At 38.3% G+C, this 27,975-nt stretch overlaps 2 protein-coding genes across 6 annotated transcripts in view; both read right to left on the bottom strand.

Moving 5' to 3' along the window:
- Positions 1–15: 15 nt before the first annotated feature.
- Positions 16–9,353, bottom strand: si:zfos-905g2.1 (uncharacterized). Its single transcript, XM_022677529.2, has 7 exons — positions 8,044–9,353; positions 6,343–6,405; positions 6,095–6,196; positions 4,330–4,807; positions 2,820–3,023; positions 2,331–2,440; positions 16–709 (listed from the first exon to the last, which is right to left on the bottom strand). Exons 1-7 carry the CDS (start codon positions 8,161–8,163, stop codon positions 674–676), a joined length of 1,113 nt encoding a protein of 370 aa, XP_022533250.2. The 5' UTR covers positions 8,164–9,353; the 3' UTR covers positions 16–673.
- A 1,108-nt stretch (positions 9,354–10,461) lies between these two features.
- LOC103043043 (uncharacterized) overlaps positions 10,462–27,975 on the bottom strand; it is a 39,834-nt gene continuing 22,320 nt past the window's right edge. For 2 of the 5 annotated variants that reach the window (XM_007234059.3, XM_049486482.1), the window contains 17 exons: positions 26,381–26,911; positions 25,443–25,709; positions 25,082–25,330; positions 24,524–24,991; positions 23,166–23,414; positions 22,787–23,032; positions 21,512–21,760; positions 21,161–21,409; positions 19,873–20,121; positions 18,460–18,708; positions 18,111–18,359; positions 15,997–16,245; positions 15,649–15,897; positions 13,080–13,328; positions 12,554–12,796; positions 12,435–12,467; positions 10,462–10,851 (listed from right to left, as the gene is read on the bottom strand). In XM_007234059.3, the coding sequence (XP_007234121.3) occupies positions 10,606–10,851; positions 12,435–12,467; positions 12,554–12,796; positions 13,080–13,328; positions 15,649–15,897; positions 15,997–16,245; positions 18,111–18,359; positions 18,460–18,708; positions 19,873–20,121; positions 21,161–21,409; positions 21,512–21,760; positions 22,787–23,032; positions 23,166–23,414; positions 24,524–24,991; positions 25,082–25,330; positions 25,443–25,709; positions 26,381–26,911 (4,524 nt within the window). In that variant the 3' untranslated portion in view covers positions 10,462–10,605. The remainder of the gene's footprint in view (positions 10,852–12,434; positions 12,468–12,553; positions 12,797–13,079; positions 13,329–15,648; positions 15,898–15,996; positions 16,246–18,110; positions 18,360–18,459; positions 18,709–19,872; positions 20,122–21,160; positions 21,410–21,511; positions 21,761–22,786; positions 23,033–23,165; positions 23,415–24,523; positions 24,992–25,081; positions 25,331–25,442; positions 25,710–26,380; positions 26,912–27,975) is intronic. The other 3 variants (XM_022677500.2, XM_022677501.2, XM_022677502.2) reach the window with 3 other exon arrangements.

Below are 27,975 nucleotides of genomic sequence, written 5' to 3'. Positions count from 1 at the left end.
ACAAAGAACACAAGCTGAGCAAAAGCATTTATTTTCAGTTTATTTGTAAATAGAAACACTAGCACATTCAGTGAGTACACTTGTTACTTATGAGTTAAAAATATGTAAAAAGGAAAGAGCTTCAGTTTTACTCATTTATACAGTCTGAAGATTATTATAAGCACCTTGAAGATTAGAAAAAGAACAAAAATAATAATAAGAAAAAACGAAGGCAACAAACAAAAAATCCACCCAGATTGGCTCATCTTCAGAAGTATGATCTCTCAGTAACTCAGATGTCATTATTTAGTTCTTTAGTTCTATTTTTTTTTCTATATTTAGTTCTATTTTTCACTTGGACGGGGAACTGAACCAGCATTGCATTAAAGCAGGACTCATCAGTTCGGAATGAACCTCATGCACATTCAAAACGCACAAATTCCACACCTTCCAACAAATGATCTTCAGGCTCAGTAGTGTGTAGGTATTTATGTATGAATATTTGCATCATCTTTAGTTAAACCTGTTCGTAGTTCTGGTCCACAGTTCGAGGCAGATCACATCACTGGTGGGGCTCAAGTAAGTTGAGGTTGTGCTGAGGTTGTGACCAACAAACCTGTACTGTAATGATTTGCTTGTAGTAGACAATGCTGTTGTAGTGCTGGATGTTGGATCAGAACTGCAGAGGTTAGAGTTAAAGTTGTGGGGCTTCCCCTTCTCCAGATATCTCCTGAAACAAGAATAGTTTTTTTTAGGAGTTAAAGTGGCTGGAAATTAAAGAAGGGAAATATGACTGTTTGTTGTATCAAATACACCACAATCTGACATTTATAAAGTATTAAGTATTATCAAATTTGATGGTAATGCCTTCTACGACACGATTCTGCTAAAAAAGTGATAATTAGAATCAAAAAATGTTAAATGCTCACACAGCTTTGCAAATGAAATGTCCCATCCATCTGTCACACAAATAATTAATGTTGCCTTGCCATGAGCATGCTGGCCAGTGTTCAACCTCACTAACGAGACAACAGCTCACAATTTATCACAAGGATGTCTTTGAAACAGCCACACCTTTGAATGTACAGTGTAATAAATGTTTCAGGCAGATTAGTTTCTCTTTCTTGTTTTCTGGCTTTCACAGACATATTCAGTCTCTTTCCAGCTTCTGCCAGAGTGTCTGTATGTTAGTTGTAAAGAATGAACCAGTAGTCCTTGTAGCTCCTGCACAGACACGAGAGCACCACTATTCCTCCTATTACACCTCAATGCAGCACTGCAGTGAGTTTCAAGCTGTAATTTTACTTCTTTAAAAAGATAAAAAATCAAGGCTTTAAGCCCTATACAGATGGGATTAGTTTCTCAGGGGGACGTCTGTGAAAAATATTTCACACTTCTACTCAGTGATAAAACTTTTGCATCTGAACTGTAATAAAAAAAAAAAAAACAGGAGGATCAATGAGGGTTTTTTTTGGGGTTTTTTGCTTTCTCGGTCACATGACATCACGTTCAGTAGCTCCTCCATTTCCACTCACTGTTGTGTTTTTGTGGATCTCCGTGGAAATGCACGCACAAAGTGTAATTACGGTTTGTGGCAGAGGACAAATAGCTATTTTAGTAAACGTGAGTTACCGAAACTCAGAGATGTGCGTCCAGGCGGTAATAAAATTACCGGAGGACGACGGATTTCAGTGAAAAACAGTAGGAAATTCAGCCTGTAATTTTCTCAGAGGATGTCTGAGAAAAACACATACATGGTCACAAAGGACCCGCCATATAAGAGAAAATTACCCCAGGACCCCCTGAGAACCTAATTGTGTCCAGATGGGGTATTTGATGGTAAAATAAGTATTTGATGCAAATTTCCCCCACCTACAAAGAATGCAGAGGTATGTCACCATTTTATCATAGCTACATTTTAACTGTGAGCTAAAAAAAAAAAAAAATCCAGAAAATCACGAATGAATTTTTAAATTATTTATTGGAATTTTATCGCATGAAATAAAGTATTTCATCACCTGCACTTTTAAAGTTCTTAATGGTACATTTTAAATGGCAGGGCTCTCTGGATTCTACTAATGAGGTGTGGAGCTACTTTGAGCCTGGACAAAGGTGTAAAAAAAAAAAGTGATTTTTCTGCAGGGGCAAAATATGCCCCTATAAAACCCATTCCTGTTTGGCCAAACTGCACAAAATTACTGGATCTTGGAAAGCTGCTGGATAGCAGAGGTGGGCTATTCAACATGTTTCACTACACCCAAATTCAATTTCACACCGGAGTGCTCCTTTAATAACCCATGAAGGCCTTATTTTAAATCTAATCCTTCTAATAATGTTACACAGATCCGTACCTCTCTTCTGCGAAGATCTTTAGTGATGCTGTTGATAACACCCAAGCACTCAGCCCAGGCCACGCCCCTTACTCTCATGTCGTGCTGTGGGTACATCTCAGCCAGCCACTCTGAATACACACAAACATACACAAAGTTTAGTAATACAGTAAAAAGTATCTGTTAAGAAAATGCACTATTTGACACTCCTTCTCTCATTCCATGTTTCTTCTGAAGTTTAAAAATGAAATCAGAGCATAGTTGTGAGGATTTGATGTGTTCAGTGAAGCAGACAAATATGATCCAACATCCTGACTTCTCCTATGCTATTGTTAAAGAGTCCTATTTTATTAGCAGCACTTCTATATATGGAGCAGTGGAGCTATAAATGAGCAGTGCGTGTGCATTTGCACATTTGTGGGGCCAATGGGTGCAACTTAAAACCAGTAAGTGCTTTTATTGAAAGAGATCTGGACACAGTATATCTGCTATTACTGTCTAATAGTTTACCTCGCAGGGCCTCCAGTTTATTGGGGTCAAGCAGCTGGATGCCCCTGAGAGGGTCACTTGTGATGGCACTGCAGGACAGGGTGCTAATAGGAAACAGGGTATGGAGCACTGGTACCACAGCCTTCTGGGGCTCCTCCTCCTTAAACACATGCATGTACATAGACATGGGGATCCAGACATTCCGTGAGGCGCTGCCAATCATCACTGAGAAAGAGAGTAATGTAACATTAAAGAAACAATAACATAACTAATGATTAACTGCAGGTCTCTCCAGAGATGCTCAATTGGGTTTAGGTCAGGGCTCGGGCTGGGCCAGTCAGGAATGGTGACAGAGTGCTTAGGGTCATTGTCTTGTTGGAAGGTGAACTGTCGGCCATTTGGTATCTCTGTACTTGGCTGCATTTTTCTTTCCTTCAAATGCAACCAGTCATCCTGTGTCTATGCAGCTAAAAAAACACCCCCATAGCACGATGCTGCCACCACCATGTTTTACTGTTGGGATTGTTTTGGGCAGGTGGTAAGCAGTGCCTGTTTTTTCCCCCCACACTTACTGCTTAGAATTAACACCAAAAAGTTTAATATTTGTCTTATGAGACCAGAGAATCTTATTTCTCATAGTCTGTCCTTCATGTGTTTTTTCAGCAAACTCTGCACTGAGGAGAGGCTTCCATCTGCCATAAAGCCCAGACTGGTGGAAGGCTGCAGTGATAGAAAACCATCACCCTATACTGCATCTCTGGAGCTGAGCCACGTTAATCTTTGGGTTCTTCTTTACCTCTCTCACCAAGGATCTTCTCCCACAATTGCTCTGAATAGGAGCTGAATACTTATGAGCATGTGATATTTCAGTTTTCCTTTTTAAATAAATTTGCATTAAAAAATCTACACTTTGCTAAATGTACATTAATTAGAGATAAAATTATTTTTTTTATTTTAGTCTGAATACTTTTTGTACCCACTGTATCATGCCACAGATGTCACAGTTCAATATATTGCAGTATACTGCAATACTGTAAGCAACATGATATCTTGTGATAGAATTCAACCTTGATGTCTAGCAGTCTGGGTTTAAACTAGTGCTGGGTGTTATGACCAAGATATTATACGACAGTATTTTTCAAGAATCTGACAATTTTAGTGTATATCACTGTATTTTTATTTTAGTTTTATTTCATTTTTTGCATCACTGTATTTTTCAATATAGGTTTGTGACTGTACTGTTAAAAGTACATATCGTCGCTGTACAACGAAAATCAAGTATTTCTATTTTTGTGTAAATTTAGTTTACTACATAATTTGAACACAATTTTTTTTTTTACACAGATTATAACGTTATATACATTTTCTCTCTCTCTCCTGAAAGCTGCCCTTTTGGAGATACTTGTTTTTCATTGAACAGCGATTATATAAAACACCATATAATGTGCAGAGCAGCAAGTTCTTCAGGACTAGAGTTGAGAACCACTGATCTGACATATTATTTATTTACTCATCTCTCTTACTTAGTTACCTTTTTTGTCCTCCTTGACAGTAGACATGTCTTCTAGTTCAACAGGCACTTCATCCTTGGGTTTGGTTTCAGCCCCAGCAGGGCGTTTCTTCTTTTTTTTGAGCTTCTTCACCACCTTGTCGAGGTGAGGAGCCTTCTTACTAATCTTGGAAGGTTGGGACTCCTCCTTTTTTGGGAAGCCCTCATCTAATAGTGGTTCCAGTTTAGCCTGAAGGTTTTCTGTGTCTGGCTGTTGTAAAGGGGCTCCTCTTCTAGCACCTCCCCAGCGGTCTCTGCGTCTGCCCTTCCCTCGGCCTCCACCACGGGTCCCGCTGGAGTTCCTGAAGCTGCACTGGTCAGACTGGAGTGGGTCTGTGAGGTCTGGGGCTTGTGAGACTGAGCCACGTTTCCAAGGAGGATACCAGCGGTGGTTGGTCTGAGGTGAAGGACCGAGGCGTTGGGCAAGAGACCAGGAGAGCTGACCAGTTCCGAAATGTCCCTGAATCATAAGAGACATAAGAAAATAGTCAACTAAAGCTTAGAAAAACAATCAATCAAATTAAAATGAAGATGAATCAGGTCAGGTGAAACCACATAATGATTTTTTCAGATGCAAAAAAAAAAAAAAAAAAAACACTTATCGGGACAATCCTAGAGGTATTCTTGTGGTACACAAGATTTATGATTGAATTCACACCATGGTGTACACTCCATAGTTCTGTAAGATTTAACTATTGTTTTTTAGTGGAAAAAAGATGATGGGTTTCCTTTTGTCAGTTTATTTTAAACAGACAGTTATGTACCTTACAGAGTGCTCCTGGTACTGGTATTTATTCACCCTCAGGTTTAAGTACAGTTAATAGAGTCTGTACTGTATTAAGCAATGAAATGAGGTAAAAAAAAAAAAGTAAAATGGCAAAAAAAAAAAGAGTAAAATAGCTTTGGTAGAAAGTAGACGTACCTGGCATTCTGCATACTATCATCTTCAGCAACTTCATTATAACAATGGAATTTGTGTTGTATTAGACTCTCCTGTATGTTTAAAATGTTTATACTGCACAGCAAGCTACAAAAAAACACATCATGTGTGTTTTGAAAACAATTAAATAGTATTTGCCTCTTTACAGATTTCTTTGTTTTTGAATTTGTGTCATACATACATGTTTCAGATTGTCAAACAAACTTTAATATCAGAAAAATAAAACCTGTATAAGTAAATGATGATTTTATTTAATAAGGAAAAGTCTATCCAAACCAAACTAGCCCTTTCTGAAAAAGTGTTGAAAAGTGATCAACTTTTCCTTTTTAGTCAGACTGCAAAGAAAAAAAAGTTTAACCCCTTCCCACATTAAACTGTGATAATATAGTGGTCATCGTTATTTTTATTTAGGAAAATACTCAAATATATGGGTTTCTTTGGTTGCTTGTGCTGTAAGAGATTCTCAAAGCCCTGTGTTTTGAGTGTTCCTCTGAAAAATCTAATTTTGAAGGGTCATGTAGCGCAAATCCTTCCCCCTACCCCTCCAGCCTAAGAAAAATCAGGACACCCTAAACCTAGACGTGCATTTGCAACACACAGTGGTAGGGCTGAGTGTCCCAAAAGAAAACCAATCCCATTTTACCAGTGTTCTTTTCTAAATGTTGTGTAAAATGTAAAACATGGCTTCCAAATGAAAATGCAACAACAACTGTGTATCTTACCAAAGTCTGAAATACACCCCAAAACTTGGAGTTTTAATACAGTGAGTAGAGTATATGGAAGCACAAATACACACAGAAACAGTACCTCTTGTGGAATCGCTTGAGTCCTGCATCCTCCGGTAATGCACTGGTTTGACTGAAGGTTGTCGATCTTCTGCTCAAGCCTCTGCACTGCTGTTTGCAACATCTGGTGAAAATCCAGACAATATATTTTCAGACAACAACTTCTAATCCAATGGCCTGATCAGCTGAAACACTGACCAGCACATTCAATACTCCTAGAATACTCCTATATCTACATATTCTGAATAATGAAGAACAGGATTCACTCACCCTGCAGTGGTTCAGAACCTCAAGCAGCATATTATTCTCCATTTCACCACTTTTGGTTCTCTCCTGGTTGAGGACAAATTAAGAAAAACATAAGAAGATAATGAGAGTGTATAATTTGTTGTATATGGACACATACAAATGGTAGCAGTCTTTAAATCAGCCTTTCATTAAACCAAAATTTGAGCTAGCTGCTAGCTACTTTACAAACACTCACTACCACACAAAATGTCTTGGGACAAAAACTTGTATTGTGTCTCACAGACGCTAAAGAATCCTCCACTGACTTGCAGGATATGCATTTGAGACCTAGTGATAATGGTGGGTGATATGTCTTCCAGGATTTGTTCTCACTGAAAACACTGTTTAAAAGCGCAGCGTCTAATTTTCAGCGCTCTATGTTAAAGCAGCTTCTGCACAGATATAAGCACTGGAACACAGAATCTTCTCCCTAAATTTACTTTCTTGCTTCCACACCAGACAGCTCTGACCAATAAGAGGACACAATGTGCTTGCGTGGTTTAATGGTGTGCATTTTTCTGCATTTAGGTTTACAGAGGGAGAGGTAAAAAAACACTGCAAGTAAACAAACTCATCAACTAATTCAGACCATATAAACCAACTACAGGTGTAGCAAATTAAAGGAGAACTCCGGTGTGAAATTGACTTTGGATGTAGTAAAACATGATAAAGCAAGGGTCGACAAATAATTTGGCTGCGGGCCAGATATTTTCCAAGTCATTACATGGCGGGCCACAAGCAGGGAGTGGGGAAGGAAAAAAAAAAAAAAGAAATAAACACACTGCTCCTCACGCAGGATCAAACCCGGGTCGTCAGGGTCACGGTCCAATACACTACCGCTGTCCCAGCTAGTGAATTAGGACACAGCCTGGAAAATCCGCCCTAATAAGGAGATAGGGAGCCCAAGAACAAGCGGAAAAACTGAAGTCACACCGAGAGAGACAGGGAGGAATATACACAATCTTGCCAGAATGCCATTTTATTTAATTTTTTTATTATAGTTCTAACAACTCACGGGCCAGATGTTTCATGCTTGCGGGCCACATCTGGCTCACCTATTGCAGACCCCTGTGAAAGAGTACTAACCTTTTTTGAAAAGCCCACCTCCGTTCTCCCACAGCTTTCTGAGATCCAGCAATTTTGTGTCATTTGTCCAGCCTTGAATGGGTTTTAATGGGGCATATTTTTCCCCTGCATATTAATCTCTATTTACACTTTACGTTATCCAGCTCAAAGTAGCTCCACACTTTATTGGTAGAATCCGGAAAGCCCGGACATTTAAAACTTTTAAAAGTTCACAAAAAGTTTATTAAAAAAACATGCCCCAAAAAATATGCCCCATTGAAAACCCATTCCAGGCTGTTTGGAAAAACTGCACAAAATTGCTGGATCTCAGAAAGCTGCTTGAGAACGGAGGTGGGATATTTAACAAAGGTTAGTAGTCATGATCATGTTTTACTACACCCAAAGTCAATTTTTACACCAGAGTTCTCCTTTAAGTTCTATTTCAGAAATTCTTACAACCAGGCTAAGACATTTACAATACAGTAAAAAAAAAGTTTCTTCTATTCACTTTGTCATGTTTTTTTTTATTATTATTTTATAAAAAAAAATCTTGAAGTAAGACGTATACAATATCGCCCAATCCTATTTTCCATACATGTAATATATAAACACACTAACCAGGTCAGGGGCAGTTGGGAAGGCTGGAGGCTCCATCCCAGCCAGGGGGCTGATTGTACTGGGCAGATAAGTTATGGTATTTGGTACAGGAGGCCAGGTCCCAACTATTCCTGCAGCCATCTCAGACTGAACCGGCAAACACGGCACCTCAGCTGAAAAGGGTCTTTTATTACTGTCCTGCAAATTCAAATCAAACCACCAAACAATTATATAAGCATAACTGTGCTAATAAGACGTTATCCAATGAAATATACAGTGCCTTGCAAAAGAACTTTTTAACCTTTCGCCACATTTCAGGCTTCAAACATAAACAAATGTTTTTGTGAAGAATCAACAATAAGTGGGACAAAATTGTGAAGTAAAACGAAATTTATTGGATATTTTAAACTTAAAAAAATATATAAAATTAAATAAAAAATAAAAGTGGGGCGTGCTATATTATTCGGCCCCTCTACTTTCAGTGCAGCAAACTTACTCCAGAAGTTCAGTGAGGATCTCTGAATGATCCAAAGTTGACCTAAATGATTAATGATGATAAAAAATAGAATCCACCTATGTGTAATCAAGTCTCCATATAAATGCACCTGCCCTGTGATAGTCTCAGAGTTCTGTTTAAGGAGGAGAGAGCATCATGAAGACCAAGGAACACACCAGGCAGGTCCAAGATACTGTTGTGGAGAAGTTTAAAGCTAGATTTGGATACAAAAAGATTTCCCAAGCTTTCAACATCTCAAGAAGCACCGTGCAAGCGATCATATTGAAATAGAAGGAGTATTAGACCACTGCAAATCTAACAAGACCCGGCCTTCCCTCTAAACTTTGAGCTCAAACGAGGAGAAGACTGATCAGAGACGCAGCCAAGAGACCTATGATCACTCTAGTTGAACTGCAGAGATCTACAGCTGAGGTGGGAGACTCAAATCTGCACAAATCTGGCCTTTTCAAGAAGAAAGCAATTTCTCAAAGATATCCATTAAAAGTCTCATTTAAAGTTTGCCACAAGCCACCTGGGAGACACTCTAAAGGTATTTGGAAGAAGGTGCTCTGGTCAGATGAAACAAAAATCGAACTTTTTGGCCACAATGCAAAACGTTTTCAGCTTTTTATTTCCAAAAAAGGTTGTTGTTCATTCTTCACAAAAAAATACAATACAATACAATTTTATATCTTTATGTTTGAAGCCTAAAATGTGGCAAAAGGTTGAAAAGTACAAGGGGGCTGAATACTTGTGCAAGGCACTGTACACGTATTTTATTTTTTTTTTTATTAAAGAGAGATTGATGGTTGTGGTTATTTATATTAAGGATGTCATGGTACCTTGTGTTGTTTTTACAGCAGTCAGTCAATCAAGATTCGTTTCATAATTTTTCCCCTTTTTTTTTTCGACACAAAAGATTTTTATTTCTTCTCCTTTCCACAGTAAATTCCCGGGGCAGATCACGATTCCCCTGATTTCGATTTCCAAAGTTCCTGAAGGCCTCAAAAAGACAGACACTGGAATCTCTGGAAGTCCATTTTAGTATTGCAGGCTATTTGAATCTTAAGTTGCATGACTGTGTTGAAGTCCTTGGATCTATTAGTCAGTAATAATTGATACAGTAATAATAATAATAGCATCTAAATAATGATCTGCTTCACGATCATTATTTAGGAAAGAATGACCAGAATAGAATTGTGTGTGTAAAAGACCAAGGGCCGTGGAAGAAAACCCTAAAAAATAATCAAACAAAAACAAAACACATTGAATGTGACTTTAGTTAGTTAAAAAGTATAGAAGAATGTGAATAAAAGAAATTTTCAATATGAATAACAAAAAAAAAAGTTTCTAACTGCAAGCGTAGAGGTTACGCTTTAAAGTATGAGATTATTAAGACTTTTTCTGTAGTTTTTTTTTAATTGATGTTTTTTAATGTTGATGTTTGATGCAATTCTTTGATGCAGTTTTCAATCAATCAACTGATTGTACTTTTTAAGCCCATTGAAGATTATTTTTTATAATCTTTACAGATGCAGGATGACTAAATTACTTTGCAAGTTGTGGTATAATATAAACTTGTTTCTGCTTTATGTTAAAATTAATGCAAACTCATCAGAAACTTGGTGTTTTTTTTTTTTTTTTTTTTTTTTTTGGGAAAGATTAGCTGATATCGTAACCTATATGTGCAGCACATGAGTATCTGCATGTGCATGTTAGCATTACAGAACTAGAATGACAATTCATCTTCCAAGAATATTTAAAAAAAATCAACAAAACAAATAAAAACAAAAACAACAAAATAAAACAAAAAAAAAAGTGTTCTTTTTTTATAGCAGCAAGTCTTTTTCTTGGTGTAACTCAGTCCTTGTAATCCTCTAGACCAGAGACAGGCAGTGACAGTCTGATTCCTCTTCTTGTTCTCTTCTTTGTGTCCTCGTATTAAAAAAAAAAGAAAAGGAAAAAAAAAAAAAAACAAGCAAACAAACATACAATATAAAAAGAGCTTAAGGTACAGTCGTTTACATGCACATTTCCTTGGAACAGTTTTCATACAACTTTGTCCACTCTGCAGATTTCTCTCTGAGCTACTGACTAAACCCGTGCTTATCCTCCAAGTGTTTGAGCATGTTCGTGGTGTTTCCTCCTTGGCTGGATACTTTGCGGAAGCAGGTCTTGCAGACCGGGCGACCGTCCACGTTAATGGTTCCGTCGGGGTTTTTCGGATAGCCAAAATATTCCCAAACGAAGGATCTAACTTGCTTTGATGGGGGGCAGAGTTCTGCAGGTTCGTTTCCTCCTTGTAGACCCAACTTTGATCTTCTGTTTGCCTTCTGAAACAAACACATGCATTTCAAAACCAAAAAACGCTTAATCAGCAAAACAATGTATTAATAAAACAAACTTATCTGCATTTGATGATTAGTCAAAATATAGTCAATGATTTAGTGCAAAGTAAAGAACAAAAAATGACCACTGTATGTATTAAGCTATTGAAATCTAGCTTTGATATTTAGGTATGAAACTTAATACAAAAACTATTATGCGTTATTTGGTAGAGGTGTAACAATGCACTTGGCTCAAAATTCGATTCAGTTTGCTATTCTGGATTCACAATTCAATTCCCTCACAATATATAGAACAAATTTTGGATGACAAAAAATAAGGAGACTTAATCTTTCATCTTGTTCATCGTGTCAAAATGCTCCCTGTACTGTTCTAAGCGTAAACAATTATGATTTGCACTATAGGGCGCACCGGATTATAAGGCGCACTATCAAAGAACGTCTATTTTTTGGTCTATTTTCATACACAAGGCATTTTATGCAACACGACTAAGGATCATGGGTGTCACCATTTTTCCCTTCTACTTCAGCAGGTCTCGTCGTTGGGTTTGAGAAACTGTAATTTTAAAGTCAAACGAGCGATGGATGTTAATCTACACAGATTTCTTTCCTGAAAAGAGTAAAGCGCTTCTGTTTATTTACAGTAAGCTTAGATTTCCAGATTTCTACTAATGCTGCATGCAGAAATGTTATCTTTAGCAGCTAACCAACTGCCAGCGCTACACTGAGGAACCCTGAGTGTTACCCCCGATAAAGCAGGGCGATATTAGCAAGCGGTTCGTCTCATATAGCTTGTTTTAACACAGTAAATGCGCAGACTACAGTCCAATATACTCACCTCCGAACGGCATAAGAGTTAGTGCTGGTTAGCATGGTTAGCACTGTATAACTCTGTACTTCCCAGACCCAGACAGTTATTGAATTCAATAATTCATTACTTAATTAGGTTTTTGTTGTATCTTTATTAAAGTATTTCCGTTTTTTGTGACTTATTTTGGCCTGCAAATGTAATATTGCGACCTCAGGTCTTCAAACTGTGCAAATGCAGAACATTTCATAAAGAGAAAATGGAATCGTATGTTCCTACTATGCAAATTTTTGATTGCTTTGTTACACCCCTATTATTTGGTAACGGTTTGGTTTAGTTAATCTTGCCATATATCTTATGTTCACTATGACAGTAATGATTGTAATAAAGTGAAGAACTAAAGGCATCCATACAGGGTCAATAAGAATTAATACCATTAAAGGCCATTCTATAAACAGTCCAGTAACATGCTTGGGCCCCAGAGATGGCCACTTGCTATGTAATTTAAAGATAAATACCTAAGAACCCACAGAAAATTGTGAATTTGCTCTACCACAATGTTTGACAAAGTTTAAACATTAGCAGGATGTTAACTGTTTTCCTGCAAATACAAAGTAATGCAAATATGAGGAAATTAAAGCAACTTGCAGGAAGCAAGCTGCTGCTTCCTTTTTTATACTCAGGTAAAGTTATCTCTGAGTCTCTATAAAATACAAAATCAGATACCCGTGGGTTTTGTGAAGAATGAGATGAATGAACTTACCAAATTCGTATGATTGACGTGAACAGTTTTCTTCTGAGAATTCACAATTTTGAAAGATTAATATGCATGCATGATCATACAGCCTAACAACGTAGAACAATACAAGTAGCTCATTTTACCTTGAATTCTTCATACATAGTAAAATGGCAGAACTGCAAATGTCTAATCATCCTCCTTCCGTCCTGACTGGAAACCTTTCTGCCACATATTTTGCAAACTGGGCATCCATTCTCCTCCACAACCCCTTCGTCATTCTTGGGGAGTCCAAAATACTCCCATATCGGAGGAATCGGGCGCTTGTTTGGTGGGAAAAGTTCTGGCAGTTCCTCAGCACTGACCACCTTTTCTCTTTTTTCTGGAATCTGAAAAAATATATAAATTATAATTTAAAAAATAAACTCAAAGACTCAAATTTGCAACAGCAATATTAAAAGAAATACAATTACTCAAGGATTATCTGATTTTAAATAATGTTTAAAACTATAAGTTTTGCCTTGATTACAAAACTTCAACTTAAAAATATTTACTGAACACTGAAATTTATAGATTCTATCAAAAACATATTTTTGAATAACATTTTCATCCAAATAATTTTGGTTGCCAAAACAATATTATTTAAAATCTATGTAAACTTATAATGCATACCTTGAGCTCATCATAGAAAGTTCTGTGCTGGTCCTTCAGATGTGCAGTCATATTTGCCGTCACTTTTCCTTTGTTTGACACTTTTGAAAGGCAAATTTTGCAGATCGGGTATCCGGCGCAGTCTGCTGGACCCTCCGTGTCTCTGAGGTAGCCAAAATACTTCCACACAGCTGACCTCACTCTATGTTCTGGTGGGTGAAGATCTGGGAGATCAGTGGCTCCTCCTATTGTAAATGGGTTAACTTCCCTCTGAAACAAATAAACATGAAAATAATAAAAGTCAAATGCAGTTGTTCTGTTTTAGATGACTAGTCTCACAGAGTAGATGTGATCTCAGGATCTAATGAGAGAACATGTAAAGAAATGTGTGAATTATCCACTACTTTCATTCATACAAGAGCTTTAGAAAAAAAAATAGCATTAGATCTACAACATTAAATAATATTTATATTCGTGGTGTCAATTACTTAAAAAGTCTGTATTATTGTGAGCAGTGGCATTCAGTGAATATAGTGGGTACCACTTCTGTAATCACCACCCATCCGCCCCACCCCGCCGCCACCGACCAACAAATAGATGAATATTACAACAACTACATTTTCACATCAACAGCCCACAAATACAGATACAAACTACAAAAGTATACAATAGACCCAACAATAAATGCTTAATTTTCCTACCAGTACCACCGTTCAACAAAGATCACTCATTTGTATGTCTACAGTACACCAGGGCAGCCAAAACATTAAGCACACACAAAAACTCACCAGTCAGGCGGCCTTTTATTGTGAATTAGTTTCACATTGAAGGACAGCCTTTAAAGGGGCTTTTAAATATGATATGACACAATATCTGTCTCATTTGCAGCCACAATTCCATGATAAGTTTGCTAACTATCAAACTAATCCAGCATGAGCTCCGTTTATGACTAAACTACGCGTTACACCTTCAGCACAGCGTTGAGAAGGGGTTTCACAGCCATGGCCCCGCCCCCCTGGGTTAAAATCTTGAATCTGATTGGTTAGATTGTCCTGCGACTTTGCTAATAGACTCATAACTACACCCTTCTCAAAATCAGGAGAAGGGTCCACACAGACACAAGCAGGGCAAAAGCCATTTTAAAAAGCTTTGATTGGTTAAAACCGCTGTCAGTCATATAAGAGTCCTGTAGCAACTAAAAACACAGACTAATGCTTTAAATAAATTGATGTTTTTTTATTTTAGTTAATTTATAAAATAAATTCTTACACTTACAATAGCTATGATATATATTTCCTGATTAAAAACTATGTAATTATTTACATGCATTTATTGTCACCCCTTCTCTGAAGGGTTAGAAGGGCATCACTGCACACCACTGATTGTGTGTGGACAATAATAGAGTAATGTGGTTTAGGTCTGGCAAACTAGATCATTTTTATTGTATTATAATATCTCAGGGTAGAGTGAGCAGGGACAGATCGAGTATGAGAGAGAGAGCAAGCACCTAAAAAATTTCAGCACAGTGGCGGTGTGTCGATCGTGTGTCTGTGAAATATCGAAAACGGGCAACATTTTTTTTTTTTTTTTTACACCTTTCGGTACTCAGTTGTACAGAGACATTTTGGTCGGTGCCTTTTTGGTATCGAATTTCGATTCCCAGCCCTAGTTATAACCTTCTAGGATCACTGCTGTGATGAGCAGGTCTTTAGTGGCAGTGCTTTAACTTGCATTGTATTACCCATGCAGGATAATACAGTGGCTAGTGGAGAAAAAGCCACCCACTTGGGTGGAGCTGAGGTAAACCGTGCACTGGGTGTGGGCGGAGGTTAGGGTGTGTGCGGGACAGTGATGAGGTGAAAGGGGTCCCTCTGTGGACGGTGTGGCTCGCTGCCTCCAGTGCAGTCCAGTCCAGTCCACTGGTGCTGTGTCTAGTGCTGTCTGTGTGGGTGCATATGTGCGGCTAGAAATGCGCATCTGCATGTTCAAGTCTGTTTTCATGGCATGCTACATTTCATGGCAAAAAATGGGGTATTGAATGTTTTCTATAGAGTTTTAATACTGTACAGTTCTATGCTGACCAAGACAGAATAGTGTTTTTTTGTTTTTTTTCATGTTTTCTCACTTCTTTCTCAACGTCACCTGGGTCACATCTATTTGTATTGTGTAATGTTGTTTAACTTTGCAAATAAAATAAAATATTTAAGTCATATTTTGTAAATTTAGAATGTATGGGCTGTTTTAAACTGCAATATCAGGCCCACACATATAATGGTGGTTGGTCAATAAAATAAATAAATAAATAAATAAATAAATAAAAAACTGCTGCAAAGTGTTTTATCTCAAGTATCTCAAACAGCTGTTTTAGGCAAACTGAGATTAAATGTCAATTATCTTAATATACAGTTTATTAAAGTCTTGTAGAGTAGCACGCACATCTTATTACCAAGGTCTGAAAAATCGCAGGTTATGTCTGGAGCTAAAATATAGTGTAAACGACCTGTATTATCCAACAGATGTAAACTCTCATTACAGTGTTCTAACATTATGTAGCATTATTTTTTGGTAAATGTAAACGCGATGGGTTTACCTGTACTTCATTGTAGACAGTGTTATGGTTCTCCTTAAGGTGCTGCATCATGTTTGCTGTAGTTTCACCCTTAGAGACCAATTTTCGAACACAGAGTTTACAGATCGGAGCGCCATCTTCCTCAACGATCCCCTCTGGAGTCTTTCTATATCCAAAGTGCTCCCATAGTTTGGGGTTATACTGCCCACTTGGAGGGAAGAGGTCAGTAGGCAAGCAAACATCCTCAAACGACTCATTTGTAACTGCAGACTAAAAGAAAGATGATAATTATTACACTGGAAGAACCTGAAAAAACAGAGAAGAACATTATTTCCCACCAGAAAACCAGAACTTTCACACAGAACTCACCCTGATCTCATCGTAGGTGGGTCTGTGGTAATCCTTGAGATGCTTAAACATGTTTGTGGTACATCTGCCTTTGGAGGCCACTTTCTGTTGGCACAGTTTGCAGATGGGGTAGTCGTCACAGACCACCGACCCTTCTGCGTCTTTTAAGTAGCCGAAATATTCCCAGACCGGAGACGTAACGTTCTGGGTTGGTGGATGAAGTTCTGGGGGCTCGATACCCCACTCTGTTCTCAATGCTGTGATTGCCTCCTAAAGAGAGGAACATGAGATTAACATCAATACTACGAGCTAGCTTGATGATTATCTGCTACATACACTAACAAGACTGTATTTCATTATTATTAACAGACTGACTACCGCACGTAGCTAAACGCAACACTGATAGTAGCATTTTATTCCCTTCTTTGGCAAAAAAAAAGGTATTTTTTGCCTGAATTATCTTCTCACAATGTTGTTTGGCACCCTATGGTAAAATCCTTCACACTGTCAGCTGATCAGATAATTTGATTCAATACCTTTAGGATAATGGCTTATTAATCAAAAGTCATATCAAGACTGTGACTTCAGCTACTTAAGTAAAAAATAAAAAGTGACAGACAATTTTGAAAGCTTTCCAAGGTGGAGCTACCTTCACTGAACTCATTTCCATGATTCAGGACACGTCTTCAATTGGTAAGTGATGAAATACTATAATACATTTTACATACATACAGCTCTGGAAAAAAATTAAGAGACCATTTTGCTATTTATAGGTATATGTTCGAGTAAAATAAACATTGTTGTCTTACTCTATAAATTAAGGACAACACTTCTCCTATATATTGTTATTTAGAGCATTTATTTGCAGAAAATGAGAAATGAGAGTTCAGAAATTAATATTTGGTGGAATAACCCTGGTTTTTATCACAGTTTCATGTGTGTTCTCAGTTTCTTGGCATGTTCTCATCCACCAGTCTTACACACTGCTTTTGGATAACTTTATGCCACATCTGGTTAAAAAATTCAAGCAGGTCAGCTTGGTTTGATGGCTTGTGATCATCCATCTTCCTCTTAATTATATTTCAGAGGTTTTAAATTTGGTAAAATCAAAAAACCTCAACATTTAGGTGGTCCCTCATTTTTTCCAGAGCTGTACATATACAGTTTGTTGCTGTAAAATGTTAAATCTTAAAACTGTTTTCTGACTTTTTCATCAATATTGTCTTTATGTTGACTTAGGACTGCTTATGTTTTATTCTACTGCTCGACTGCATAATACATTTTCTCCTAAACCATTGCTATTTTTTTTCTTAAAAAATAAATAATTTAAAGAAGAATTGATGTATTAGAATAAGAGCAGATCAGATCATTGTAAGGCACAGCTTTTGTGTCAGATATTGGTATTTTATAATGCTGAATGCTGTAACTAATGAAATGTACAAATTCAACTGCTAAGTGTGCAAAGTCCTGCTGGAAAATGAAATCTGCGTCTCTATAAAAGTTGTCAGCAGAGGGAATCATGAAGTGCTGTAAGATTTTGTGGGAAAAGAAAACTGCACTGACTTTAGACTTGATAAAACAGAGTGGATCAACACCAGCAGATGACATGACTCTCTAAACCATCACTGATCAGTAAATTTTACATTTTATTTGTAAATCAAGGGAGCAGAGTCTGGAGGAAGAGTGGAGAGACACACAGTCAGAGCTGCTTAAGGTCTAGTGTGAAGTTTCTACAATCAATGATGGTTTGGAGAGACATGTCATCTGCTGGTGTTGATTCACTGTTATATCAAGTCTAAAGTCAGTGCAGTGTTTTCCCACAAAATCTTACAGCACTTCAGTGCTTCCCTCTGGTGACAGCTTTTTATAGAGGTGCGGATTTCATTTTCCAGCAGGACTTGGCACACTGCCAAAAGTACCGATTGGTCTCATATAATATACTAAATTTCTGAGATACTGATTTTTGGGTTTTCACTGGCTGTAAGCAAAAATCATCAACAATAAAATAAATAGAACAGTTAAAATAGATCACTGTGTGTAATACATTTATATTATATATAAAGTAACTTTTCAATGATACTTAAACATTTTTGAGATGCACTAGTATATGATTATAATGAATTCTAAACACGTACCTGAACTTCATCGAACACCGACTGGTGTTTCTTCCGGAGGTGCCTCAGCATGTTAGTTGTTGGGGTCCCGTCCCCTGAAGCTTTCATGAGTTTCCGAAGGCAGATTTTACAGATAGGAGCTCCATCCTCTTGGAGAACGCCCTCTTCATTTTTAGGATATCCAAAGTGGTCCCACAACTTTATGTCGTTCTGGCTGTTTGGTGGAAAGAGCTCGAAAGGCCTGTAGACAACTTTTTTTGCTACTGCGCACTAAAAATAGAAACACACATGGATTTTTAATAGCTTTTAAATTATATAATATACATGGTTTAACATGGTGAGAGTTCACAAAAACATCTGCTTAACCTACCTTGACGTCTTTGTAAATATCCAAATGGTACGCTCTTAGATGTATAAGCATGTTTGTGGTGTTGTCTCCTTTGGCCAACACTTTCTTCTGACAGATTCTGCAGACAGGGAAGCCGTCGCACACAATAGACCCGTCTGCGTTTTTCGGGTATCCAAAGTACTTCCAGACTGGAGACATGGCCTCTGCTGTGGGGAGGTGAAGCTCCAGCGGTTCAACCTCGTTTTCAGGCCTGGCAGGAGTGACCACAGCCTGGGACAGATGGAAAGAAGAGAGATCAATAGAAAACCAAGTTAGCTTAGCTTGTTCTTCATTACACTGATGGTTAAATTTTAACACCACATCCCAACAGACAGCGTGTGTTCTTTAAACAGAAAGTAAGGATGCATTTAATAAATTAGATAGCCTAAATGATCATGGACAATAAAAAATTAAACCAAAAATCAACTAAAACTAATTAAAACTGATTTTAGTAGGTCTAAAATGAATCAGATAAAATGTTGACACACAATGTGTTCAGATCCTGAGAGCTACATTATGTAGGGCTTAAGTTAATTAATTAACTCTGAGCTGATGTATTTGTTTGTTAGCTCAAAATAGATTTTCTCTATTGATAAACTGAAACACAAAGATTTGTAGACCAAATTACCATGACTTTTCCAAAACTTTCTGGGTATTTTTATTTTTCCAAAAATTATCCAGATCTGGAAACTGCTATTTTCAAATTCCATGACTTTTCCAGGTTTTTCATGACCGTATGGACCCTGCATTTATTTCAGCACAGCTGTTTTAGTCTCACATTTACCTAACAAGCTACCTCAGCAGTGTCACTGTAATTATATGTGCGGGCCTGACATTGCAGTTTAAAACCAGCATATGTCCAAATTCCGCACAATATGACTTAAAATAATTTGCCAATTATTTGGTGCATTCACAATGAAAAGCCGGGAAAAAGAAATAGCACAGCACTGTCAACCTCAAAAGACAAGGTATCGCCAATTAAGTAAATTATAGAGATATTTTCAGCAACAGCTGGAATTTATGGAATTTACATATGTATAAAATGTCATTTTTTACAAACTATCTTTGCACTTTTAAAGTTCTCAGTGCTTCATTTTAAATATCAGGGCTCTCAGAATTCTACCATTAAAATGTGGAGCTACTTTGAGTTTATTAATGGTGTATAATAGTGATTTCTTTGCATAGGCAGCACTATACCCCCGTCACTAGCATTGTAAGCCTGTTGGGAACATCGACTAAACGTATTGTATTATAGAATTTTGAGGGTGAATTAAGGTGAGCTATTTAACAAAAGTTCATACTCGTTATCATGTTTCACTACTAGACTCCAAGTCCTTTTCAGACCAAAGATCTCCACCAGATCAGAAAATAATGACCACACTGACTCTAACTCACCTTGATTTCATCATACGTGGGCCGATGGTAATCTCTGAGATGTGAGAACATGTTGGTTGTATTTCCTCCCTTGGCGGACACTTTCTTCTGGCAAAGTTTGCAGATGGGGAAGCCGTTACACACCACGGACCCTTCTGAATCTCTCGGGTAGCCGAAGAACTTCCACACGGCCGATTTCACCTTGTGTGTTGGAGGACAAAGGCTAGACGAGTCCATGTCTGCCTCCCAGGTGAAGGAGCTCACCACCTCCTGAAAAGGTTAATAGTAGCGTTAAGACTGAACTAAACAACTAAATCCATGTCTACATTTCTATTCAAAGAATTCTTTAAGGAAAATATTTTTTAAGGCTTCAAAAATTTTGTGGATGCAAATACAGAACAGGAAAGATCTGGTCATGTCTAACAAATGTTGACCAAGGCCCATTTCCCATTTCATCTCTTGGCTCATTTAGCCCTACCCCTGTTTTGTGTGTGCATGCCTAGTGGTAGAATGAAGGGGTAGGGGGGGGAAAGTGTTTGAAGGACTCCCTTTAAACAGAGATTTTTCAGAGGCACAATCAAAACAGAGGCTTATAAGAATCAATGGCAAGATGACAGCACAACTGACCAAAGTAACCACTATATTACTAGAGTTTAATGTGTAGTTTTAGTTTTGTTTTATGAACGTTTTAGTCACAAGCATAAAACATTGCTAGTAGTTCTAGTTAGCTAACTTTCTTATTCCACCTTAAATGGTGAAACTGACAGCAGAGGATGCAGCATTTAAGATAAAAGAAAATAAAAGCTAATTTCAGCTCTTTATCACAGAGGAATTAAGGAATGGACAACAATAATTAATTGATGCACCACCTGCCCCCATTCTGAAGACATGCAAATGTCCTAAAGATAACTAGCTAGTTAAGCAGCAGCTAGGTTGTCAGTGTGGGCAGTGTGCCAAGTCCTGTGCAAAGTCCAGCAGGACTTTGCACACTGCCCACACTGCTGGTCTTATTTAATATTCTAAATTTGATACTGGGTTTTTTATTGACTGTCAGCCATAACCATCAACAATAGAACACTTAAAATAGATCATTCTGTGTGTAATTCATCTATATACGAGTTAGGAAATAGGAAAGAAATGTGATTGGGCCCAAACGGTTTTGTTGGTAAACAATTAGCTAATATCAGAACTATTTAAACATCTGGATGAGAAATGTTCCCTTTCAGGAATTTTTTTTAATCAATTTATCTGATGGATGCTGTGCAGCTAACTAATTTTAGAGAATGAAGACCATAATCAATGATTTTACCTCTGGTTCAGAGTAGATATCACTGTGGTTCTCCTTCAGATGCTGTCTCATATTTCTTGTCGTCTCGCCCTTCGAAACCAGTTTTCGAGTGCAGTGTTTACAAAACGGCGCTCCGTCCTCTTGGAGGGCTCCCTCTGAGTCTTTGCGGTATCCGAAATGCTCCCACAGTGTCGAGTCATACTGGCCGCTTGGCGGATGAAGGTCGGCAGGCGTGTAGGTTTCCTCAAGTGTCTCGTTTGTAACTGCAGACTAAAAACAGGAAACGAATATCAATCAATATTGCAACATTAATTATTAGTAGTTGAATGCAACATCACGCATGCTGTTTCTACGATCTACATGCATACATACGCGAATCTCGTCGTAGACGCTCCGGTGATAATCCTTCAGATGCTTGAACATGTTGGTCGTATTGCCTCCTTTGGACGCCACTTTTTTTTGGCACATTTTGCAGATGGGGAAACCATCACTCACGACCAATCCCTCCGTATCTTTCAGGTATCCGAAATATTCCCAGACTGGAGATGTAACGTTCTGTGTTGGAGGATGGAGCTCCGACAGGTCGTTGCCCCCCTCAGCTCTCAGTACAGTAATTGCTTCCTAAAAAAGTAAAGAACAGTCATGTATCAGGAGGGGTTGTTCACTACAGACCCCCACAGAGCAGCTATTATTATACTGATCATTCTCACTCGCACTGCAGTTACACTGGCATGGTGGTGGTGTATGAGGTGTCCGTGTGTGTGTTGTGCTGTTATGAGTGGATCAGAGACGGCAATGCTGCTGGAGCTTTTAAACACTGTGTTCACTAAATGTTCACTCTATTAAACACGCCTACCTATAGCTGCTTCAAATTTAAGATCTAAAGTCAAAGACAGAAGCTCTGAATATGTTGCTGCACAGTTTGTGTTGGTCACCCTGTAGTCTTTCACCAGTGGTCACAGGAGGCTGCCCAAAAGGGGGCTGTTGGCTGGATATTTCAGGCTAGTCAGTTATTTAAATAAATCCATAACGTTGCGTTTTTTTCCTCTATTTAAGTACTCAGTTACACACAGTAACTCAGCACACTACAATATTCTAGTTTAAAAAGCATCAAAGCTACACTGAGATACTACAATACAGTAAACAAAGGATCTAGTGTGCCTAGTGTAAACCACACTACACTATAATTACTGTCCTCCTCCCAAAAATACAGTTAAGCACAGTATTAAAAAATAAATAAATAAATCATGATTTTATCCATGATTTAGCCACAGCATATTGTTGTTTGTAAAACAATTCCTTTTAAAGGGATTAGAACCAATAATACAAATTTACTTTAGATAAGTTTTTTATAGCCTTATCTGGACGGGATTAGTTTCTCAGGGCGTGCTGGGTTAATTTTCTCTATTAAGGAGAAGTAGAAATGTGAGACTTCCCCCTGAGAAACAAACCCCGTCCGGATAGGGCTTAACACTGATTCTTTTATTCACATATAAATACCCATTATCAAAAGTTTAGTCTTAAGGTAAAAAAGTGCAACTAATTGTAATTAAATTACATAATTTTATCGTGATTTATAAATAAATACAAGTAAGATGATTTCTGACACACAAAGCACTGGTACCGCTTCAGCGATATAGCATTTACCTGGACTTCATTGTAGACCGCCTCGTGTTTTTTCCGAAGGTGTCTCATCATATTGGACGAGACGCTTCCACTCTTGGAGACAGAAATGAGCTTCTGCAGGCAGAGTTTACAGACAGGCGCTCCATCGTCTTCAACAACCCCATCAGTATTTTTGGGATAGCCAAAATGATCCCATAATCTTGAGTCGATTTCTCCACTTGGAGGAGCAAGTTCTGAGGCCCTGTAGACCCTTCTCTCACCTGCTGGCTGCAGTAAAAACACAACAAAAACATGGTACATCATAATTGGCAAAAGTACTAAAATGCATCATACAAAGAAATGGTCAAACTTTTTTTTTTTTTGCTGGAGGTAAACAGAAAGCCTGAGATTAAAAATGCACCTTAATCTCTTTGTAAATATGCGAATGGTGAGCTTTCAAGTGTAAAAACATATTTGTTGTGTCTCCTCCTTTGGCCTCCACTCGTTGTTGGCACATTCTGCAGATAGGATAGCCATCGTAAACTACAGATCCTGCTGTGTCCTTCAGGAATCCAAAATGTTCCCAAACTCGAGATAAGAGGTTTTGTGAGGGTGGGTGAAGGTCTGAAGCCCCAATTCCACTTTCTGTGCTTGAAGGAACAACTGATGCCTGACAAAGACATAATGAAATAAGGCCAGGAATTCAGTTATGTATTTTTGACAAGATACACAAAACAAAATACTTTACATTTTCTATACTAAGTCTATTTTACTCATACTAAAGTAGTAGTAGTTCTTCAAAAAAGAAAGAAAATGCAACTACTAAAAAAATGAACACTTGTTTGTTGCAAAAAGCTGACATCACAATATTATATATACAATGTTATTATATAATACTATATTTATAGCGATTTTAAACAATACAGGAATTTTCACCAGACTTCTCCTGATGTTCATGATCCGCTATATGATAATAGGAGGTTTCAATTTGTGGGGGTTGATTGGTGTAGAGCGAGGGGGAGAGGGAGAGAGAGAGAGAGGGGGCAAGTGGGACAGACAGATAATGAGAAAAAGACAGAGTGAAAGAGAGAGAGAGAGCGAGAGACAGATAGTGAGAGAGACAGATATAAAGAGAGAGACAGAGCGAGAGACAGAGCAAGAGACAGACAAGCAACAGAGCGAGAGACAGAGCCAATATCAATAGACGGCGAGCGAGAAAGAGACAGAGAGAGACAAACATAGAAAGACAGACATTGAGAGACAGAGCAAGAGAGAGAGAGAGAGAGAGATAGAAAGAGAGAGAAAGATAGTGAGTGAAAGATAGTGAAAGAGAGAGTGAAAGAGAGAGAGAGTGGGACATTGAGAGGCAGAGCGAGAGAGAGAGAGCAAGACAGATATAGTAAGAGATAAGGACAGTGAGAGACAGACAGTGAGAGCGCGAGTGAGTGAGAGAGAGAGAGAGAGAGAGAGAGAGAGAGAGAGAGAGAGAGAGAGAGAGAGAGAAAGAGAGAAATACAGAGGGAGCAAGAGAGAGAGAGGTGTCGACAAATCTAAATGAAGTGTGGATATAAATCTGTTGAGCCAGAATTTAAAGCATGCAAGGTTTCATGCAAAGTATCAAAAATTAGGCACCAATTATTTCTTTTTACACCTTTCGGTACTCGCTAGTACCAAGACATTTTGGTTGGTTGGTACCTTTTTGGTATCAAATTTCGATACCCAGCCCTAGTCGACACTTGGCATCAGAAAAATCAGAAACTATGCTTCACAGAAAGTTACCTGCAGGTCAGCATAGGCAAGCTCATGATTCTCTTGAAGGTGCTTCAGCATATTTGCTGTGATCTCTCCACTGGTCTCCACCTCCTGGTTACAAATTCTACAGACTGGAGCACCCTGTTCTGTTGAGGTTTCCACTGAAGCACCCGGTTCTGTTGAGGTTTCCACTGAAGCACCCGGTTCTGTTGAGGTTTCCACTGAAGCACCCGGTTCTGTTGAGGTTTCCACTGAAGCACCCGGTTCTGTTGAGGTTTCCACTGAAGCACCCAGTTCTGTTGAGGTTCCCACTGGAGCCCCCTGTTCTGTTGAGCTTCCCACTGGAGCCCCCTGTCCTGTTGAGGTTCCCTTAGCATTTTTAGGGTACTCAAAATAATGCCATATCTTTGAGTTGCTTTGACTGTTTGGTGCAGAGTATTCTGACGATGCTGAAAATGGGCCCATTCCTGCCACCCCTTCATCTGGAAAACTGGGCTGAAGTCGTAAAAGAAAAAAAAAAGTTTTTAGGCAAAGGTCAACCATAAAGACAATGAAGATAAAAAAATAAAAATAAGGAGAATTTACCCTGATTTCCTCATAGACAGCTTTATGATGATCCTGGAGATGTTTGAACATGTTGGTTGTATTTCCTCCTTTGGCGGCGACATTCAACTGGCAAATTTTGCAGATGGGAAAGCCGTCGCTCACAACGATGCCGTTGGCATCTTTCAAATAACCAAAATATTCCCAGACCACAGACTTCACCCTCTGTGTTGGTGGATAAAGATCTGGAGGTGCAACTCCATCCTCTTCTCTCAGAGAATTTGTGGCCACCTGAGATTTCAACACATAAAGACACAACATTAACAAATGAACACCAGCAAGAAAGAGTTCAGCAGTCTGAATAGTTTATTAGTTTTGGACGGTGCTGGGTGGAAACACAAACCTTGACTTCATAGTAGACAGACTTATGTTTCTTCCAAAGATGCCTGTATAAAAACTGGGTGTTTTCTCCTTCACAAGACACCTTGCTCCCACACAGTTTACACATAGGATGTCCGTCCACCTGGACATTTTCCTCTGCATCTTTTGGGTACCCAAAATGTTCCCACACAGGCTCCAGAAGATCTCTTGGTGGGAAAAGTTTAGAACGATCTTCAGCTTGACCTTGAGTTTCACCATCATCACTGGGTTCATTTTCTTCATTGGTCAGCTGTAGTAAAAACAAGAAATTTACTACTTGCTTGGGTAAAACTCTTACAACTTGAATGTGATGAACTTCCAGGTTGTTTTAGACCACAGGGTTATGATTTTAAGTAGCCAGAATCTTTTTTTCCCTGAAAAATTGATGACCGCTATGCTTATATTTAGGGCTAACCAATAATTTTAATATCAGGCAGAATTCGCCTCCAGTGATCCAGTACAAACTACTTGCTTTTGTTTTAAGCTTCAATCCAAAAAACAATTGTGATTCCATTGTGCCCGTTAACAATTTTCAGTGAGTAATCAAGCTCAGAAAAACCCTTTGCCCTGGGACCAACATGTTTTTAGGATGTTAATAGCTTCTTGCTACTGTAAGTTCTGAGCTTCAAAAGTGAGGACTAGAAAAACTGCCATCGTGCCCATCAACAACCATAAGGAAGTAATCCAGCATTGAAAAACTTGGGTTAACTTTGTAGCTAACACACTCCTAAGCCCGCAGTTAGCATTGCGGCTAAACTGCCCCAACACCATCAAGGCCAGCTGCTGCATCTGTTTGCATCCCAATTCTGAATCCAGGTCTAAACTTGCATTGTAGCTAACCCAACAACTTCTGCCAGGGGTCACATTTAAAAGTTTTACCACAGCCCCTAGCCCAAAATGAAGGTAAGACAACATATTTACCTTCATTTCTGCAAACTCAGCTTGATGGTAGTTCTGCAGATGGACCATCATGTTTGTTGTACTTCCTCGCTGGGTACTAACTTTCCGGAGGCACAGTTTGCAGACTGGGAAACCATCGGGCACAACAATGCCCTCTGAATTTTTGAGATATCCGAAATGTTTCCAAACTGCTGACCTCAGAGCAATTTTGGGTGGATGAAGTTCTTCGGCCGTGGCTTGAATAGGAGGGGGGCGCATCCTTTCCTTGTACTGTCTGGGACTGCCAGTTTTGAGCTTCAGCTCAGCAAATAAAGAATTGTGGTGGAATTTCAGGTGTCTCAGCATGTTGGATAAAATTCCTTGTCTGGAAATGATGGCGCGCCTGCACGCTTTACATCTGGGGTGCTCATTCTCCTCGATTACTCCATCTGCATTCTTTTGGTAACCAAAGTAGTCCCACACTGGAGACAGGGGCAGTCCAGTGGGTGGGAAGAGCTCTGGCAAGTCGTTTCCTTCTTCCGAACTTCCCGAAGGCAAAGAATCATTTGCTAGCTAAAGTGTAGACAGAGAAACAGCTGTTAGAACATAGCAGTCGATGACAACCTGGGGTATGCAGAGTTCAATTTAAAACAAAGAAAATAATTATATTTGGACCTATAGCTGCAGTTTTCTAGCTAATAAGAATGTGTGGATACCATTCTACACAATTAATCAAGAGTTATGGGACTTCTGGGCTTCTCAGAATTTACAAATCTTCATAAAATCGGGTGTTTTACTGATTTACTGATGACATGCTCTGTAAACAGGTGAAACTTGTAGTTCTCTAGCTTAAGTCAGGGTAGAATTACTAAAGTGTTACAAGAGTTCTCCAGAAAATATGAAACCATCAATCATTTTATTGTAATATTTTTGGAAAAACCTTTAGTAAATCTCAAAGTTTCAAACAAGGTTCAATTTGTCATTATTTAGGACCCTTCAGTGACCCAATTTCTCACCAATCCCACCACAACAGAAAACTTCTTGGAAAGTCCAAACTTTATGTGTAAAAAGAAGTAAGCAGTAAGATTAAGTGCTGAAATCCCAAAACTTATTCCACTTATTTCTTTAGATAAACCAATGGATATTACTATTTCTAGACCAGGGCTCCAGACTAACTCTTTTTAAAACCTTCCCAGAACTTTTGAAACTTTGGGAACTGCCCCAAACTGACAATCTTTCATCCTAACAAACATATAAATTGTACATGCATTCATTTGTGTATTTTTACTGTCATATATATAAAAAAAAAACATAGACAATCATTGGTAAGAACACCAATTACACAATTATACTGTTCTTGTATTTACTAATTTTATTTACAACCAATGGAATCATACCAAATGTGGTTGAAACACAAAACAAAATAACTGATTAAGAACATGTAAGACAGTAAAGCTAAGCTATCTGGACTGATCAGTTATCAGTAGGGATGCACCAATGTGGATCCACCAGAACCTGGGCTGATTCTGATATAAAATACTACACATACATATCTTTCTATAATAATAATAAATTTCATAAATAAATGTTTTAAGGACACATTGAGCTATGCACCATATCGGCATTAAATCAGTATC

The sequence above is a fragment of the Astyanax mexicanus genome, chromosome 13, assembly GCF_023375975.1.
Source record: "Astyanax mexicanus isolate ESR-SI-001 chromosome 13, AstMex3_surface, whole genome shotgun sequence".
Lineage (NCBI taxonomy): Eukaryota > Metazoa > Chordata > Actinopteri > Characiformes > Acestrorhamphidae > Astyanax > Astyanax mexicanus.
This window is presented reverse-complemented; position numbering and strand designations above follow the sequence as displayed.